This window comes from Enhydra lutris, unplaced genomic scaffold, assembly GCF_002288905.1.
Source record: "Enhydra lutris kenyoni isolate GAN:26980312 unplaced genomic scaffold, ASM228890v2 scaffoldscaffold9, whole genome shotgun sequence".
NCBI lineage: Eukaryota > Metazoa > Chordata > Mammalia > Carnivora > Mustelidae > Enhydra > Enhydra lutris.
The window spans coordinates 82767832-82788286 of NW_019154093.1; the positions used below are offsets into that span (position 1 = coordinate 82767832).

A 20455-nucleotide genomic window follows, 5' to 3' on the forward strand; every position below is an offset into this window, starting at 1 on the left:
TGCCTGGGGCACGGGCAGCATCCGTTCAACCCTTCAGCACCTTGACATCCTCATTGTCAGATCTTATTCTCACTCCCACATCGTGTCCAAAGGACTCCTGAGTGGAGGCACCGGGTGACATGAAGGGCCTCGTTGCTAAGGCCGATGGAGGCAGTTTCAGCACCAAGACCCCCCAGTGAGCTCCGTATGGATAGACGGCAAGGCCCAGAGACTTTTATCGGGAGTAGGGACTTTTGCCCGTGACTCCGACGCCACGCCAGAGATCTTAGGGAAGGCATATGCTGTTTTGTGGGAATGCCATCTAGACTAAGGGCCTCCAGGCAGCTCGCAGGGGAGGAGCTACGGCTGGCAGAGAGGGGCAGTTGGTGGAACGGGAGGAGTTCAGCACGCACCTGGAGGGAGGGCTGGGGAAGTCAGCTGAACTCCTCCTGAGTTCTGAACTCAAATCGGGTTTATCTTGGATTTTCTGGTGCGTGTGGGGATGTGGACAGCCTTGGGCCAGCCGTGAAGTGGGCGGGCTCAGCATCTCATTCCCTTCTGCCCCGTGCCCCCTTATCTCTGGCAACACCCCTCCTAGCCAGCCCTGTTTCCCACCAAAGGAAGCCAGCTTCTCTTCTACAAAACGGGGCAGCTGAGGAAGCTTTTTAAAAGACCTGGTATCCTTCCTCCCCCTCCCACACCCCTCCCCAGCTCAATTCCCACTGCCATGGACCCTTGCTACTTTATAAGAGGGTCCTGGAATAAGCAGTGGCCTAACCCAAGGGAGACAAAGCAATCTCTAGCAGAAGAATTCCCTGCTAGGTATCAAAATGCAATTTTTTTTGGCTGGAGGAGTCAAGAGCATGCCGCATTAACCTCTGCTTGGTGTGTATTTGCCCAGAGAATGCTGGCAAGGCCTGGGCAAGGAGCTGCAGCCGCCCTTGAGCTCATTTCTGGCCGGGTCTACAGGTGGCGTCTTTAGATCAGGGAAGGAAGCTGGGCGCAGCTTTGTTCTCCTGTGCTTCTTGGAGAATGGAATGGGATGGGGATGGGGTGTGTGAGGTGAGCACTCAGTGGTGGGGGCAGGTGGGGGTCACGGAGAGTGGGCCCTCAGAGCCAGGGTGTCCGGTAGTCTCCTCGGCATGTCAACTGGTGCCTGTTTTGAGCCCTGGTTTTTCCAAGCAATGCAATGAGGGACTGCCTCCTTCTCTAACTTTTGGGTTGTGTTGTATGGGCTTAGTACCAGCTGCAACATCTAGAAACTGATGGAAAAACTTAAGAAATGAGTAAAGCTACAACAGCACAGAAATCTAGTAATGATAATAATGGCCACAAGGGAACATGACAGGCAAAGTTATCTGGATTTTTTTCCCCAGTTTCAGAGGGCAAGGTTTCTGGGCTAGGCTTTCTTCGCATCCCCTCTTCCACAGAGGACCCCTGTGCCACCATTAGCCCAGAGAAAGGCAGAAAAGACCGCTAAGGACGGCCCTTCACTCCCCAAGGCTGCTGCTTCTGGGGACTATGGTGTCCAATCCAATTCATTTCCATCTAAGAGTGGGCTTTTAAAAGTAGGATCCATGAGCATAAACTCTGCTACTGTAGATTTTCCAGGAACCGTGGTCTGTAGAAATTAAAGAGACAAAAGAAGGACATTCAGTGTGAGCCTCATCCCAGGCATCCCTCCGGCCTTGCTCCCAATACCTGTGTTTTGTCTGAGGTAAGGCTATGCTGAGGGATCTCCTGCCTGCATCATGAGGTCTGGGGGGCTCTGCTGCCAGCCCAGCTCCACGCCTGGACACCTGAGCCACATGTGTCCAACACCACAGGAGCCAAGGGAGAGGGGCGGGGACACTGTGATACATTCTGCCTAGTGGAAGAGAGGGTTGGACAGGTTGGACAGTGAAGAGACACCTCCACAGAGTGGCACACTGACAGAAAACCTTTCATTCGCTTAAAATTTCATTGTTGTGAGGTTCTTGTGTGAGCCATCAGCACGAGACATCAGCACGAGACAAGGACCAGAGTCCCAACTTTCCTCCTCAGAGGTACAATGCTTGAGGACCATGAGAGGGAGGGAGCCTGATTTAGAAACTTGCCCTTGAAAATCCCAAATCTCTCTCTCTCTCCTTCTGATGACTGAACTAGCCATTGACACATCTAATTGCCCCCTCTTCGCCATTGACTTGCCCTTAAGAATCCTATTACAAGCCAGCAGGCACACAAATGACTTAGGGGCGGTGTCCAAGTCTGTAGCCCTGGATACTGAGCTTGGAGTCCGACCACATCTGCAGCCCTGGCCGGTCAGGCCCCTTGTCCACCCTGCTGAGCACTTAACATCACATTAGAGGAGGCCACGTGCACCGAAACGAGGGCATCCCGCCTACCCCGTGGTTTTCTTGCTTTGTCTGGGTATCTCCTTTATCTGTGGACTTCCTCCTCCTCCCCAGATCCATATCCCGCCCTCGGCAAACCTTCCTCTACCCTTCACCTACCAGAGAAGGGAAACAATAAACACATACACATATAAAGGAAGTATTTGGGGACTGTATTTGTTGAGATTTACAGGTTGTTGAAGAAATGGCTTCTCACGCCTCCATTCTGCTTGTTTTAGCAACTTGGAAGATAAACTGAAGGTAGATGTCTGGGTCCATGAACTATATGATTCTAACCCTTCCCCCACCCCCCCCTTTTTTTTAAAAGATTTTATCTATTTATTTGACAGAAAGAGAGAGAGAGAGCACAAACAGAGGGAATGGCTGAGGGAGAAGGAGAAGCAGTCACCCTGCCTGAACAAGGAACCCGACACAGGACTTGATTCCGGGACTCCAAGATCATGACCTGAGCTGACGGCAGACACTTAAACCACTGAGCCACCCAGACACCCCCAAGATTCTCCTTCTAAATACTTGATTCTCCTTTTATAAGTATCCCAACAAGTCTCCCATCTCCCCTTCAGGCAGTCCTCTTGCAAGAAACCACCCCCAATCCCCCCTCCACTGATTTTCCAAACCTCACTGCTTTTACCCAGGTGAGGCTCCCTCCTCCTGAGGCTTTTGGCCCCAGCAGAATCCCCAACACTGCGTTTCTTACCCCTTTTGAGGAATGGGTTCTGTAGGTTTCCCTAACAGATGCCAATTTAGTTTCTATCACATTTCTAGGGGAGCTTCCTATCCTGAGCAGATCAGGTAAACAAGTTGACTTTTCCCTGCATTCCAGAGTTTAAAATGTGCCCTTCCCCCAGCTTTTGTCTTTCCAGGGCAAAGAGCCCCACCAGTTCTGGGTGGTCCTCATGGTACAAACTCCCCACCCCCAATCATTTCCGAGCTATAGACCTTGTCTGGCTTGGTTACACTATTGGAACTGAATCTGTTTCCCAGAGGACAAACTTGATATCACCAACCCTACAGAATGTCACTCACCACCTTTAGACTGGTCGCCGGGCATACTTGCGACGATATAGCTCATCTACCCGCTCCAGGTACCACGTGCCGGGGAAAAGACTGCTCGTGTCGCCAGGTGGTGAGAAATTCACTGTGGCATGAGGAGAAGCAATACTTACTAAGAGGTACCTGAGGCTGGGAAGAGGAAAGAGTGCCAGAGATGCCTTCACCGTGAAGCTCTCCTGGCTGCGAGGCTGGCCACCTGTCCCAGCCCCAGCAGAGCCCTGGACCAGCCCAAGAACCAGAGGTAGTCATCTTGGATCTAGTACATAAGCCTCAGTTATGAGAAATTTTACTGTAGGAGTATGACTTGTTCCTACATTAAACATGACCTTCCTCTCCTGAAATCCTCACCCCGCTCTCTTGCTGGGGATACCTGTCTTGAGGTATGTATACCTCAGAGCTTCCTGTCTTCTAATAGACACTTCCTTCTTAGCCCTAAGTTCTCTGGCTCTGATTCATTGTTATATTTCTGTTCTTTGTTCAACAAAGTTCATCTCAGAAGTCCCACTTTTACTTTGTTTTTCCTCTTTGACCTAAGATGTCCCTGTTCCAGAGAAGATGGATGACTACTAGGCCTAGGTTTTCTGGAACATTCCCAGTTCCATGTATTCTGTCTCCCTTTCAGATCCCATTGCAAGCCACACGTCCGAAGTCTTGCTTGAGAAAATATGTTTTGTTTTGGTATTAAAACCACCATCTGGTCTCTCCAGTCATAATTTCCATTTTGTCTCCTTTTCCTTTGTTGCTTTTCTGGGCAATATTTTTTTTAAAAAGATTTTATTTATTTATTCAAGAGAGAGAGAGCACAAGCAGGGGAGAGGCAGAGGGAGAAGTAGGCTCCCTGCTGAGCGGGGAGCATGATATAGGGCTTGATCCCAGGACTCTGAGATCATGACCTGAGCCAAAGGCAGATGCTTAACTGACTGAGCCCCCCAGGTGCCCCATTGGGCAATACTTTGTTTTTATGTTCAGTAGGGAAAGGGGGGCAGGTGCACAGAGACAGTAATATCTGTCAATAATAGAACTTTTTTATGTACATTAACTCATTTAATCTGTGTGGCAGTCTTGCAAAGTTGGTATGATTTTAGAAATAAGACAACTGAGAAAATATCAATGATTTCCCCAAGAGCTACTGGGGATCACAGGTCGGTTTAGATTTGAATATCTAGCTCCAAAGTCCGGTCTACTTCAACGGTTGCATAGAGAGCAGTTTTAAAGACCACCTGCCAGAAGTCCTTGGAACTGCATTTTCCAGGATCCTGTTTTGAGTGGTTAGCTACAATCTATACTGGAAAGCCACATGCTACCGTCCACCTCTTCTCCACTCTGCCTTCTGCTTTCCCACCCAATTCTTGCCCCTTTGGGCCTAACAGATTCTCTCCCAATCATATTGTCTAGACATCTTCGCTCTGGCCCAATGTAGTCCAGACTTCTGATGAATCCCCGGCTCTCTGCCACCAGCATGAAATCTTAGAAAATTTCCATCTCCTCTCTTCTCGTCCTTTTTCTTACCCTTATGGTAGAATTGTTCTCTTTGGTCCATTATTTCTGTGAATTCCTGAGGAGACACACGCTTCCGGGAGGCGAGGCGTTTTGGAAGGTCTGACATACTAGACACCAACTCCTCCAGGGGGGATCCTGGGAAACAAAGGCAAAATCGTTATATCTGCTTCACTGGCATTGTCACTGCTGCCAATCGCGAGTTTGATAAAGAGCCAGGTTCTGTGGAGGCTCCAACCCTGGAGGACAGTGTTGTGTGTGGCTTGGAATGTCGAGAAATGATAAAGGTCATCAAACATAATGTTAGCGAAACCTACTGGCAGACACACTCTTATAGTCAAGGAATGTCCCGCAGGGTGTTTAGGTGCACACCCGCATTTACATCTCACAGAAAATAATCAACATATATTTACTGAAAATTTCAAATCCATAAACTTCCCTTGAACTAACTGCAACCAAACAGCCATTAATTACCTCCTGCCTGAACTGTTGGCTGGAACAATCTGACTGGTTTCCCACTTCCGCCTTCATTTCTCTTCAATCTAGTTCTAAGTAGTACCCCGCCAAATGCTTCAACTCCATAAATGAGACAAACTTACTCCATTGCTTAAATCCCTTCTGGGAGTTCCTCTGTTCTTAATCACAACATCATTCTGCCCAGATGGGAGCCTCAGTAGTGGGGAGGAAGAGAGTGGTTTCTTTGACCAGATGAATCCCACCGGAAGGGCCTAATAAAAAGACAGAACTCACCTGGAGAAGCGTCCTTGGATACTCGAAATGAAAAAAAACTTGCAGCCAAGCCAGAGCCATAAGAAAAGGCCCCAATCCTAGAGCCAGCCAGGTCTTGGGCAGAGTACCTGTAGGTAAAGAAAGCAAAATCCAAGAAGCACGTTGGCATTATTCTGCCCTTCAAATAAGCTACCAACCTATCGCCCCAATCTAGTCAACCTCTTGCAAGTAGAAATGGGCTCCAGGCACCCTGCACAAAGAGGGGCTTTTGGAAGACCCTGGGGATAGACCCAGAGAGAAGAAAACTTATCAGGAGGAGAGTGGCTAAAATCCAAGATACAGAAGACCCATTGAGCTTAACAGAATTTGTGGCTTCTTGTCACCTATGGGGACAAGATGAATTCAGTGAACTCTGGTGTTTGGAGGTCAGACCACTTCAAGGCTTCCATGTTTTCTGGTAATGTTTCAGCAGTATCCTCATTGGTAATCATTTGATTGAGTTCATATATATCTATCTCCTATGTTATGTGCAGGTACTATAGTACAAGTATTTCCTATAAACCCCAGAAAATAGAGTATCAGTAGAAATAACAACCATATCTGAGCACTTGCTGAGCTCTAGTGTTTTAATTCCTTTACCCACTGAGCACTCATCAAAATGCTAGGAGGGACGTATTGTTAGTGCATATGTTTTATAGATGGGGAAAATGAAGCACATAGAGATGAAGTGTTTTTCCAAGATCAAAGCTAATAAGTGGTATTGAAACCCCAGCTGTTCGTTCTAATGCTAGACTCTCTTAACCACTGTGCTTTACTAAGGCCAGAGAGTTCAAATGCATGAGATAAAACTATGCACTGAAGTTCTGTTACATGCTTGCTGCATCCAAGCATACCTTACACATTCCTTGACATCATACATCGTCACTTTGGAGACCATTACTTAATCCTGATAGTAGAGCTGCCTACACATGTCCCTTTGAAAGAAGTTTCTTTCATTATCTTCCCTTCCTTAAGAATTTCTGAACCGGAAGAGGAACCAAATTTGGTTGAGCCCTCTGACCTTGACCATGGGGTGGGGGGTAGTACTCACTGGGACAGAAGAGAGGCCAGACACCCATACAGGGATGAGGTGTACGTATTCCCATTGTGAGTGGAGAGGTAAAGGGAGGCCTTGGTCTTCTTGTTGAACATGTCCAGGGAGGCCTTTTGAAGTGCCTTATCCATGTCCTTGTTGGTGTAGGTTTCTTCCAGCGCTAGCCCCCTGGGAAGCAAGAAGAGGCACGGGCCAGGTGAGAGACCGCAGAAGGGGAGGGAGGCAGCAAGGGGGAAAAGTAAGAGCTCCTGGAGAGACTTTTAGGCACATGTTTGGTTGGTTTTTGTTGGTTTTTTTTTGTATGTTTGTTTGTTTTCTACAGAATATTTAGAAATACAGACCAGCACAAAAAACAAAAAAAACAAAACAAAACAAAATACCAATGTCACTAATAGTCATACCATTCAGAGAGAGCCCTTAGGTCAGTTGTTCTTGTGGAATCTATCCCTGCCCTCAGAGGTTAACTAGAAAATAAAATCATGCTATATATTCCATTCAACATGCTTCCTTAACTAACTTTCTTTATGACATTAAATCAACTTCTCTAGCAATATTTTTAAAGGCTGCAGAATGGGTCATGATATGATGTGCCCTAATTGAACCAATCTCCCCGTCCTGTCCTCACCAGTTAAAATTCTGCCTCTTCCCTCTTACACATGGAGTTGCTGAACCAAAAAGTGTGCACGTCTTTGCTTTGTGTTTTCTTACTTCTTCCTAAAGCCCTTGTTTCAATTCATACATCCACTGTTGTCCATTTTCCTAGAGCCTCCTCCTTTTTAAAGATCTGAATCCTCAGATCTTTAAAAAGGATCTGAATCCTCAGATCTTTAAAAAGGCTATATAAGAGGTGCCTGGGTGGCTCAGTGGGTTAAGCCTCTGTCTTTGGCTCAGGTCATGATCCCAGGGTCCTGGGATCAAGCCCTGCATCAGGCTCTCTGCTCAGCAGGGAGCCTGTTTCCTCCTCTCTCTCTGCCTGCCTCTCTGCCTACTTGTGATCTCTGTCTGTCAAATAAATAAATAAAAAATCTTTAAAAAAATAGAAAGGCTATGTAAAAAAAATGATAGCTTCTTTTAATTTCTTACTAACGGGCAAGCACATTTGCAAATGGGATAATGTGCATTTCTTCTTTGAGGAAATTTCTGGGGCATATCTTTTGCTCATTTTCCTATTAGGGTCTCTGTTATTGATGAGACTTCCATGTGTTAAAGATGTTAAGCTATTATCTTTGGCATATATTAGAATTTTCTTTCACGGGGCAGGTCTCGTAATCATGTTTGTGCTCACTTTGATGTTTTAAGTAGTGGCAGGGTTAGTAGTAATTAGTAATGGGGGCAGATGTTGGTAGAATACTTCAAACTTGAACTAAACAGCTACCATACCAAAAGGGAATATTTTCTTCCTATTGGAAACTGTGTATTGAAGATTCTTCTATTCTAAATGTCTTGGAGTAATTTCTCAATAAACAGTATTCTTCTAAGGTGGGGGGAGCTGGACTATCTCTGTTTCATAGATGGGGGAAATTAAGGCAACAGGCAAGACATTAATTCAACAATGGCAAGTGAGAATGAGACTTGATGATCCCAAGTTGCTATCCTGTACTGCGATTATTTACTTCTAGGTATTTCTGTCTATACAGACTGGAATATCATGGAGTCATATTTATTTTGGCATCCCTAGAGTTGAGTATGAAGCCTGACATATAGTTGATGTTCATAAAATGTTTGCTGACTAAATGTTTTAGCTACACTCCCTTTTCCCTTTTTCTTATTGTCTGAAGCTTCTGATAGCCAGCCACTTGATCTAGAGGTAAACTCCCCGTGTTCCCTGAGATAAAAGATGGGGGGACCCCATGTAGACCATAACTCAATCAGTCATGTATGAACTTGGTGTCCTTTCTATTGTGTTGGAAGATTGTCCTTTTCTCACCCCCATGGTTGGCTGGTGGTACAGACTCAAGGAGTAAGGAAACCTCCTCCTTCCTCATCCCTCAAGAACCTCCAGGGTTCCCCGAAGAGGACCCACCTGAAGGCTTCAAGACCTTTATATAGGCTGGTCTGCGTGTCGCTGCTGGCTGACAAGAAGTCATTGAACATCAGGCGAGCCAGGGATTTCTGGACCAACTTGCAAAAGGGCGTGTGAAAGATCATGAACTGTAAGTCATCAAGAGTGAAAGGCCGATTGATGCCAGCTGGAAGAGGAAGTGTGAAAACAAGGATGTGCCATGGCCAATGAGCCACTTAGACCTACACTCCAAGACCGAAGTGTTCCGAGGGACATGAGGTGTCCCAGGGAACCAGCTCCTCTACCTTCAGCAAACACATGTAAGTTGTTCATTCACTTAAGCACTCTACTTATGAAGAAAGACGGGAAACAAACAAGCATTTTCTTCCTGTCTACTATTGCCAACCTTTATGACAGATAATTCCTCCAAATCAAACTAGTGTTGTGTTACTTTCTGTGTTTTTCAGAGGAGGAAACAGAGTCTCTAAAATATGAAGCTAGGTCATGTTTCAAGTTTAGTCAGCTTGAAAATGGCTGGCTTTGGATGTAGGTTCTGATGTTTCTGACTCTATAGACACCCCAGACTGTCTCTTAGAGCTGAGGGCCAAAGCAGCATCAATCAAATTCCACATAAGGTTAGGGAGCAAAATGAGAATGCTGAAAGAATACAGAGCTGGTGAGAGCAGTTAGCCAAGAGCAGGTTTACAGTGGATGGAAGGTAGGGAAGTCCAAGTCCACTGCCTACCTGTAGGGGCCAGCCGTGGTGGCTGGCAGCCCTCTCAGAGCAGTGGAAAGGGGCAAGAAGTGGCTCCTCAGGCCACGCCCTAAAGCATCCATGCTCTGACACTTACACACGTGCCTTTTTCCATACTGAAAACTGCCTGTCACAGATGCCCTTCTGGTCATAATAAGAACCCTTTGATTTTTTTAGAGTGCTCTGAACTTTTAAAATAAAGTTTATTTCCTTTCTGATTATGAAAGCAGCACATATTTTCTTAGCGGGAGAACTCAGAAACTAAAGGTGAAAATAAAATTAACTTGTAATATTATCATCCAAAGAAAAATCAGGAACACTTTACTATACTGAAAATAGAGATAAGATTTCTCAACATCGGCCAGGCTTTAAAAGGCAGCAAACTACAAATGGTGAGTTAAATCACTCCTGACTTCAACAGAAACAAATCTTAGCCCCAGTAGGATGTGGTTACACTGACTCACCGCAGTACCTCCCCAGGTGGCTGACAGTCACTGGTTTCCTACTGGTGGCTTTGGTCCTAGCATGTTTAATCTCTTGCATTCAGCTCAAGTAAGAGGCAGCTTCGTACTTGAATTGGAAGCTTCTAGATGGATTTTTTTTAGCATAGACCCATGAAAGGGTGTAAGAGGAAGGGGACATGAAGCCATGCTCTTGAGATCATTCTTGAAGGAGAGAAGAAACCTTGTCTTAAGCTTTTAGGACCAACTCTTTGTCCCCTAGTAATAGAGTACCCACTTTCTGCCCTCTGAGTCCCATACCTTGTTTCCACTGGTTCTGGATTTTTTGACGGTATAACGTGTAACATCTGTCCAAGGCCCGTATGTAGCACTGGATGGAGAGCTTCCCATCCACTATTGGGTACTCTGTAGCTGCATCTGGTTTGTAGAAGTCGTAAACGTTCTCCATGTGGGTTCCTCTAAGCCCTGGCAAGGCACACAGGGGGATTCAGGACTGTATGATGGAGCCCCCATGGAACAGAGAGGATAGGGAGACATCTACTAACATTTCCCTGGTTTTTCTCTGCTTGAGCCCACTCAACATCCCTCCCATGTTCAAAGGGAATCTAATAGATGGTTGCTCTTATATAAATGAGATCTGTTATTTCCCTTTCCATACATTTATGGCTTTAACAAAATCTGGAATAGATGCCAAAAGTCTCAAAGGAGAACCTTTTTCATTATGCCCAATTATCTTCTTTCATCTTCAATTGCCAGTCTAGCACCTTAAAGTTCCTGGTCTGCAGCAACAATGTTACTCATTCTATGCATCATGATCCCAATATGTGATGGTGCAGAAGAGGAAAACTCGATGATCCCTCTGTTCCCTTCCTCACTGCCCTTTGCTCCCCAGTCCAGCCTACTGAAGGCATGTGATGTCATCCTCAAATCCACACTTCAGCTCTATGTAGGGGGTATGCCAACTTGGGATTGGGAGCTATGCATTAGCTGTGCACAGTCTCTTGGTACCACATTTCCACAGTTTACCACAGACCTCTCTCAAGAGCCAGAGGGGCCTTGGGCCCAACCAGCATGGCCACAGCTCCAGCCCCACCTGTGGGGCGAGCATTACCACTGGGATAGACAGCAATGTCTCCGCAGACCACCATTGCATAGCGACCTGTAATGAGAGACAAGAAGTAATTATCTCTACTTGAGATCACAACCAAAATCTCGAGTAGATGGAGTGCTTCGTGTGAGCCAGGCACAATTTTAGGTACTGAAGATAGACCAGTGAACAAAAAAAAAATCCTATCACTCATGATCAGCCTATATATCAGGCACAGTTATTCTCTCTTTATCAACAAAAAATGGAGGCCCAAAGATCTTAAGTCACTTGGCCTAAGCCACCCAGCTAATAGATGGTATGATAAGGATTCAGAGTCAGGATTCCAACACAAAATCACTGAAACCCAAGAATCTTCTTTTAAGTATTGGAACAACTCCAACTCCGACAAAAAAGTATTGTTGTGTATGTATATATATATATATATATATATAGAGAGAGAGAGAGAGAGAGAGAGAGAGAGGGAGTTTGGAAACTATAGAAAAGTATTTAGAAGCTGTTAAAGAAAAGATTAGTAAATTTGACAATCTAAAAATTCAAACTCTTTACAGAAACAAACTCAAACTGGGGAAGTATTTACAATACTTACAACCAATAAAAAGCTATTTTCCTTCATTTATAAAAGTCTCATAAAAAAACCCCAAAGTATGTAATGGGAAAATGGTCAATGAACATCCTAAAAAATACTGAAGCTTTTTTATAATGAAAAAAGGGCAAATCCTTATTTTTCCATATTAAATTGACAAAGATTAGAAAGCTTAACAATACTTATTGTAGGGATATACTTTAGTACAACATCTTGAGGAACAATTTGGCACAGTCTTTTTTATTTGAGAAAGAGAGAGAGAGCTCAAGCATAAGCAATTGGGGAGGGACAGAGGGAGAAGTAGATTCCCTGCTGAACAGGGGTTCCCAACATGGGGGTCCATCCCAGGACACTGGGATCACGACCTGAGCCAAAGGCAGACACAACCAACTGAGCCATGCAGGTGCCCCAATTTGGCACATTCTATCAAACTTTTATATCAACATATCTGGCAATTCCTTTTCTAGGAATCTATTCTTACAACACATTCTCACAAGCATGTAATGCTATTATGCAATGTTTATTAAAACATTTTTTTATAATTGCAAAAAATATACAGAACCTAACTACCCATCAGCATGGAACTAATTAAATAAAGTTTGGCATATTCATCAAAAAAATATTGTAAGGCTTTTAAAAGATGAGATAGACTTTATACATATTGGTATGCGATGACCTCTAAGACATCATGGAGGTGAGGAAAAATATGTACAATGTTAAAAACCAAAACTGAATAGTTATATATGTGTATACTTGCAAGAACAAAGAAAAATTCTGGAAGAATACATAGAAACCATTAGTGTGAAATTCTGGAAAGTGGTAATGGGGTGTCAAAAGAGAACTTTTCTTTGCTTTACACTCATTTGTGTATATGTATTTATTTCAACTATGCATTTCAGTTACTTTCACTAAAAAAAAAAAGACAAGAAAAATGAAGTCTTCTGGACAATCTGAGGCTGTGCCACTTTTTCCTTTCCTCAAAACCTGCTGTCTCTATGGGGTGATTTGGATCTTCCTGGTGAGTCCCCAAACCACCTTTGCTCGTCCGAGAAACCCCAGCTGGATGGTTGGTCAGATCAGAGCAGACATCCCATCTACACTGGCTTTGCTTGGTTTTGGTGGTTACCATTAGGTTCAAGCTTAAAAATGCTTTTTGTTTTGGTACAGACGAATGATTCACATCTCAATAGTTTATTTTTTTCTCCCTCTAAACAAGACATCCTGTTAAAGAAGGAATACCCTGCCACTCAGCAGAATCTACTCATTGGAAATGACATAATTAAAGCTGATGATGTTCCCAAACAAGGTTCTGATTTTTGGTTAAAGGCTGGTGACTATCTCTTGCCCTTCATTTCTACTTCCCAACTAATTGCATAGCTGGAAATATTGGTGGTGATGGTAGTAGGGGTTACCAAATAGGAAAAATGCTCTAAGAACAGATTTGATGATGTAGAGACTAGAACATCCCAAATCAATGGAACTGTTGATGTTGAGGCTATTCAAGGCATTCCAAAACAATACTGAATGAATTGGAGCATGTGGGTGGCTCAGTTGGTTGAGCACTGACTATTGATCTCAGCTCAGGTGTCTGTCTCAGGCTCCTGAATTCTGGCCCCTCATTGTACTCCACGCTGTGTGTGGAGCCTCCTTTAAAAAAAATACTGAATAGGTGTGTGGAATTACACTGCACAGCAAACTGTCCAACTTTTCTTGGCTTCTCTTTGAAATAAAGAATATTGAATTAGATAATCTCCAAGGTTCCTGCCAACATTAAGATTTTATAATTAATGTTAATTATGGCTTCTACAGTTTTAAATTCCAGTTTCCACTTAGCATACTAAGTGCCTTGACTGCCCAGATAATCTCTGTGGATCTCTTGTATAGTCAGTCCTTTTACCAGCCCTGCAGGGGAGGTTGCCTAATAAGAACTATGAGGCTTGAAGTGGTTAAGGGACTTGCCAGCAGTTATCAACAGAGCTAGATTTTGAACTCTCAACTTGTACTGTTTCCCTTGGATCTTTTCTTACTATCACAACAGGGGGTTCTTCCTCCAGTATAACATCCAGAGAAGATGTAAGTAAGAAACAAGATAATGTTAATATGTTAAGCAAAAAACATGGGGTACCCGGGTGGCTCAGTGGGTTAAGTGTCTGACTCTTGATTTCAGCTCAGGTCATGATCTCAGAATCGTGGGATCGAGCCCAGCATCAGGCTGCACGCTCAGCACAGAGTCTGCTTATCCCTTGCCCTCTACTCCTCTGCCCTTAAAATTAAATAAATAAATAAATAAATAAATAAATAAAATCTTTTTATAAATATGTTAAGCAAAAAGCAATTTCCTAGCAAGTAGGCGAGGGAGTATGAAAATATATACTCTGTGTAATAGTCTATCCTGTGATTCTTTTTTGTTTTGTTTTGTTTTTTTTTATTCTGTGATTCTTTGGGTCTCCTCCTACCAGCATGTTTTCCCCTTAATACCTAAACTTGTTTAACTCTCTCTCAGAGGCTTAGAAGAACCTTATGAGAAATAGGAATATATTGGATTTGGTTTGGCATCTCACCCCTGCCAAACACTGTGTAAGATATCAGATCCCCCATTTTCTCATGTGTAAATCAGGCATAACACCCACTTCCTAGGCTGTTGGAAGGACTAAATGAACTATGTGCCCATGCTACCTAGTTAACAGTATACAGTTATACAAGTCTAAGTGGTAATCATCATTGTGGTTGTTGATGACAAGAACAGCTGTGTGAGTAAGTTGTCATTCCCTCCCTGATGAAACCACTGGGGAAATGGAGAAACAAAACCGAGGATTCAGCCTCTAACCCAGTTCCTTTCTTACATAAGGTCTCAGGAACCACCTACCATCCCAGGAGCTGGACTCTATCCAGTTGGCAGCATTGAAGAGGGAGGCAGTGCCACCATAGCAGGCATTGGTGGTATCTATGCCCTCAATGTCAGTGTTTCCGGAGTCCTGGAAGAGCTCCATGAGCACTGTTTTGACAGCCTTGGACTTGTCAATGATGGTCTCAGTGCCCACTTCCAGCCGTCCCACAGAGTCCCATGGGAGCTGTGTGCGCTCCATCAGCCGCTGCACCACCGTCAGGCACAGGGAGTTGATGTCCTCCTGGACTGAGCAGAAGCCCATATGGGTTTGGCCCAAGCCCACCGTGTACCTCCCTGCTTCCACATTGTTAAACTTCTCCAGGTCTGTTTGGTCCACATACTGGGCTGGGAAATAGACCTCCAGAGCAAGGATGCCCACATCCTTTGGCCAAGTATCTGTTTTGGCCAAGGGGACAGCAGGGATGGTTGAAAACCTGTAATGGAGATAACAATCAAAATCCTATTAGTGGTCTCCAGCCAGTCTCCTCAAAATACAATACAGCAATCATCTCATTCATTTTTTGTATATTTTGAAGCTATATTATCAGATGAATGCAAATGTGAGGTGGTTATCTTTCTGTTAAATTAGTACTTTTAACCTTATTAAATGTCCCTTTTTAATTTGTCTTTGTGATATTCCTGTCACAAAATCTACTTTTCCTGATATTAAGAAAGCTGCCTTAGTTGTTATAATTATTATTATTATTATTATTATTATTATTACTGTTGGCATGGTGTATCTTTTGTTGTCCTTTTATACTTCTAATCTCTCAGGGTCTTTATATTTAACACACATCTCTTCTTTTTTTTTTTTTAAAGATTTTATTTATTTATTTGACAGACAGAGATTACAAGTAGGCAGAGAGGCAGGCAGAGAGGGGGGAAGCAGGCTCCCTGCCAAGGAGAGAGCCCGATGTGGGGCTCGATCCCAGGACTCTGGGATCATGACCTGAGCCGAAGGCAGAGGCTTTAACCCACTGAGCCACCCAGGCGCCCCAACACACATCTCTTCTAAACAGCACATAGTTGGAGTCTTTTTTTGTTTGTTTTTTAACAAGCCTTACAGTATTGGTGCTTTAATTGGAGTAACTGGTCCAATTATATTTATTGTAATGACTAATATAGATGGGATTAAATCTACTGTCTCACTCTTTATTTCCATTTGTCTCACATGTCCTTTGTTTATTTCTTCTTTCCTGCATTCTTTTGGATTAAACAAGTATTTATTACTCCATTTTATCTCCTCTTTTTCTTTTAGGAATGATCTCAGAGATTATAATATGCATGCTTGGTTTATTGTAATCTAACTTACATTAATACTTCTACATAAATACTTCTGTTTTCTGAACAGTGAAAAACCATACTTTAATTCCCTTTATCCTTTCCATCCCTTTGAGCTATTATTGTTATGTGGTTTATTTCTACACATGTTATAAACCTCATAGGACATAACTTGAAAAATCTCATTCAGTTTTAAAGTGCTCCTTTCAAAAAAAAATGCCCCTCTCATCACCCCTTTTCTCCTTGTTTCTTCTTACTACACAAGAACACACCTATTGTTTTTCTACTTTTTAAGGAAGCTTCCTGCTTGATTTCATCCTCTCTGCCTTTTCTGATTGAGCCTCTGAATATTTATGGAGCACATCCAACACAGTGCTGGGTCCAGATGCACAGTAGAGAAGAAGGTATCATTTGTGGTCACCAAGAGAGCATAGTCTAATGGAATAGGCAGATATTCAACAGCTAAATACATAGTATAACAAGCAAAGGCTGTGAGAATACAGAGGACAGAGAGAACAATTCTACATGGGAGCAGAGAGAAAATGGGGAAGGGGTCAGTGGAAGAGGGAAAAGATAATCCATTTCTTTCCTGGACCTACCCATCTCTCTTCTAATACCTGACTCCTGATACCCCTGATGAAATTCTAGAGTTTCTCCGTCCAGCTATAAGTACAGAAATCACCAGGTCCACCTCCAAATGTTCCTACATGAAAATACCTGAAATCTGGTTACTTTACTGATACTCTTCATTTTGCAGATGGTGAAAAAAATCAAGGCAAGCATTGGTGAAGTGTTGTGCTCAGAGTACCTTCATGGTTACTCATGTGTTAGAAATATCCTGTCCTTTCACCACCTTGGGTGCCACCAAAGCACTCGTGAGTGCCACCAGAGTCCTTTGACTCATACCTAGCTATAGAATTCCTGACCATTGTAAGTGACAGGATGGCTCCACAGGCTTACGCATTTAGCTCTATGCCACAGGAACTGTAGCTCAGATTGAATGTGTCTGTCAATCACCCTGAGGATTCTGGACTTCTGGTAAATCCCAGTTCTCCCATCAGAAAGGTCACTGAGGCAAAGTGTATCCCAAGATCATAAGACAGTGAGGCAAAGTATAAATGTTCACCCATATCTGATAAGAGAGGTTTGGAATTTAGTTATCTGCCCTATTTATTTGGTGTTCCCCAAATAATTGGAGTTTGTACTTTCAAATATTTGTGGAGAATCTTACCCAGTATGTTGGAGCTAATGGTTAGCTAGCAGAGGTCCTGCAATTGGCTGGCTTTCCCCTCAGCCTCATTATCAATCTGTCTTCTCATTCATTCTGCATTCTCATTCTCTCTCCCTTCCTCTCTTTCCAGTTAGAATTCTAAGCTTTCAAGGAGAGGTTCCAAGAATCAGCCACATGTTAACTTTTGAAACTGTCTTTTTTTTTTAAGCATTTTATTTATTTATTTGAGAGAGAGAGAGAGACAGTGAGAGAGAGCATGAGCGAGGAGAAGGTCAGAGGGAGAAGCAGACTCCCCGTGGAGCTGGGAGCCTGATGCGGTACTCGATCCCGGGACTCCAGGATCATGACCTGAGCTGAAGGCAGTCGCCTAACCAACTGAGCCACCCAGGCGCCCACTTTTGAAACTGTCTTAATAGGGGGCTATTTCTGGAAAAGGATTCCAGAGCCTTGAAGAAGAGTTAGCATGTAGAGGCTTCCAGAAAGATCAGACCACTGGAGTTAAGAGTGCTCTTCTTATCTGTATATTTTCTCTAGGAAACTTTATTTAATCTAAAATCGGTATTGTTCTGAGGTTGCTTGGTTTAAGAATATGCATTAAGCTTTTCATTCTTTATTCCAATTCTCCTCCTTCTATTTCAAAATTCACCATTACATGCCAGGCACCGTGCTAGTGAGAGGCTGCCGAGGTGGAGAGAGTTGACAAAGAAAAGAGGAGGTCAACGGTCTGAGGACTTCCTTGACCAGTGGGAGTAATAAACGGGCACATACATGCATACCCCAGGTGGGAGTCAGAATGTGATAAGGACCTCAAGAGGGATATAGGCAAAATCACACCGGAGTTTGGAGGAAGCAGAGATTTCCTGTGGAAGCAGAGATTTTCTTCCATGAAGAAAAATCTTCATGGAAGAGGCTACATTTGAGACTGACTTTGATGGGTGAGTGGAACTTCTGCTGATAAAGAACTGGAGGGGGGTGGAGGAGGTAGTGGTCACAGTGGGAGATGACCAAGCAAGTAAGGGCACCTGGTAGAGTGGAGAGTGGAGAGTGAAGGTGATTAGGGACATAGCACATGAGAAAAGCAGGTGGGGACCACCAAGCGGAGGGCACCACTCTTTGTTAACCTGCAGGGAAGCATTGTTAACCATGTGACGGGAGCAGTTCTTGGATTGGATTGAGAGCCGAGGCAGGTTGCAGAAGAGAAGACGGATATACAGAGAAAGAGAGACTCATAGGAAAGATCCTTAATACTCTTTCAGACCACAGAAAACAGGATGAGCTGTGGGTGCACTGGAAAAGGGAAATGTGTGAACCAAGGATGCCTGAAGGAGGGGCAGGTTGGATGAGTTCTGAGGTTTGTCTCTTGCTGGGCAGCCCACTGTTACTTACTGAAACAAGCAAATCCATGTCAATCCCTTCCTCTCAGATGCAAGAACAGGTCAAATGCTGAGCTGGGACATTTGGCCTGTCTAAAGAGGGTGAAGGAGGGTATGAAAATGGCAGAGAGTGAGGAAGAAAATAAGAAGGCTAAGGAGCGTCATCCCCTACTCCACACATCCCCTACTCCACACATCCAGGTCTGGATCCCAGGCAAGGGAAGACACTGAGTCAAAGTCATTTTTCTAAGCTGTCATAGAGTGTAGTGTGGAAGTGGGAGAAATGGCTAGTCTCAGGGTACAGCGCATGGTTCGGAGATTGAAGGCCCTAGCTATAGCTATTACCATCAGTGTTGGGAGGCTCCAAGCACATGGGCCAAGCTGGGGAGTGCTTACAAATACAAGGCATGAAAAAAACAAAACAAACAAAGAAACAAACAAAACAAATACAAGGCATACTTGTGTGCTTCTGTGCATAACACATTGCACACAGACATACACTCTTATCTTAACATCCCATTCCCCCCTTTCACAAAATCAGAGTGCAGAGAAACAGGCTTCTGATCCCCAGTCCATTTGGAATCTTGCTGCAATGATTTGAAGCAGCTGGTTTGACTAACACTGCCATTGGCGCAGAGTGCTATGGGTCTTGGCAGGAGCTGGAGGTAAAGGGGGAACGGTGGTGGAAAGAAGAATGCCGGGGGCCCTGGAACCGATATTTCCACTGTTTCATGCCACTGGGGCAGTGAAAGATGTCACTATCTATGAACAGCAGGTATCAGAGATTTGGGATCCTGCAATTCTAGCTGAGAGGGACCTACCATCTGCTTAGAGAGGAGGTAACTCAGACCCTAACAGGTTAACATGCTCATCTAAGGCTGTGTACAAGCCTCACCAACTTTTCCCTGGGATTCTAGTGAGCTTTTCCTTATGGCAGGATTTCTATCTACCTATCTTTTACTGGTTCTATGACACTTCTCAAAGCGTGGCCTGCACAGTCCTTGCGAACATGACTCACCTTTGGTGGGCTGTGGGAAGATGGCTAGCAGGTGAGATGAAGACTTCCTGCATTGCTGTCTTCACTTGCAAGACCCGCTTCACTGAAGTCAACAGCCGTTGCATTTCCAAAGGAACAAGCACAAAGTCAACAGTTCACAGCCCTTGGGAGAGTTGCCCAGCTGGGCCCCATTGGGCTTTATAGAGCTCTGAGACTCCTGCTTCTGGAAGCCCCACCCCTGCTTATCAAGACTCAGATGACTTCTAAAACTGGGCTAAAGTTCTCACTCAGAACATGGGCAAGTGGAAGGAAAATATCATCCCTCCAACTTGTACACAGCTGCCCTGATCCTGGGCATGTGAGGGAATGGATGGCTCTGATTCCTCCTTTCTCAGGCTCTTGTGGTAGCTTTTCCTACGGCCAACCAGCTTGGATGGCTATGATGTTCCTTGTTGTCACACATCCTGGGGTAACCCCATTTGGCCTGTCTTGGACCCTAGCTCCTCATCGGGGTTACTCTTGCTTGCTGTTCCAGAATGCTCTCTGTGGGGTTGCCTGTTGTTATTTTAACACATTATGCATACTATGGAACATCTTTCAAAACTGAAAGGATGAATCTTTTAATAGCAGTCTTTTATGTAGTTAGGAGTAGATATTGAACATAGGCAAAGGCACGCGGGTAGAGGGATGTGGCGCACGCTGTACCTCTACTCTCTTTATTGCCACTCTTACACATGTATAGCTGTACACAACCTCCTAGTGAGCTGTACAGGAGTCGCAAAGGGGTAACCAGGGCTCTCCTGAGGAGGAAAGGTCCACTTTACAGATGAGGCCAGTGATATGTAGTCAGAAGACATGACTTTCCCAAAGACCTAAGGGACTGTCTTTTGACTCCAGATTCTGGTCTTTCCACTCTGCTCTTCTACTTCTTTTTTTTTTTTTTTTAAAGATTTTATTTATTTATTTGACAGAGAGAAATCACAAGTAGGCAGAGGGGCAGGCAGAGAGAGAGGAGGAAGCAGGCTCCCCGCTGA

General features: G+C 44.2%; 1 protein-coding gene across 1 annotated transcript; it reads right to left on the reverse strand.

Moving 5' to 3' along the window:
* Positions 1 to 1284: 1284 nt before the first annotated feature.
* On the reverse strand, positions 1285 to 19596 carry LOC111143301 (3-hydroxy-3-methylglutaryl-CoA synthase 2). The gene is made up of 10 exons (XM_022496950.1): positions 19443 to 19596; positions 14519 to 14973; positions 10995 to 11120; positions 10262 to 10426; positions 8768 to 8933; positions 6742 to 6912; positions 5673 to 5779; positions 4935 to 5060; positions 3399 to 3510; positions 1285 to 1600 (listed from the first exon to the last, which is right to left on the reverse strand). The coding sequence occupies exons 1-9, from the start codon at positions 19544 to 19546 to the stop codon at positions 3404 to 3406; spliced, it is 1527 nt and encodes a 508-aa protein (XP_022352658.1). The 5' UTR covers positions 19547 to 19596; the 3' UTR covers positions 1285 to 1600; positions 3399 to 3403.
* Positions 19597 to 20455: the final 859 nt, after the last annotated feature.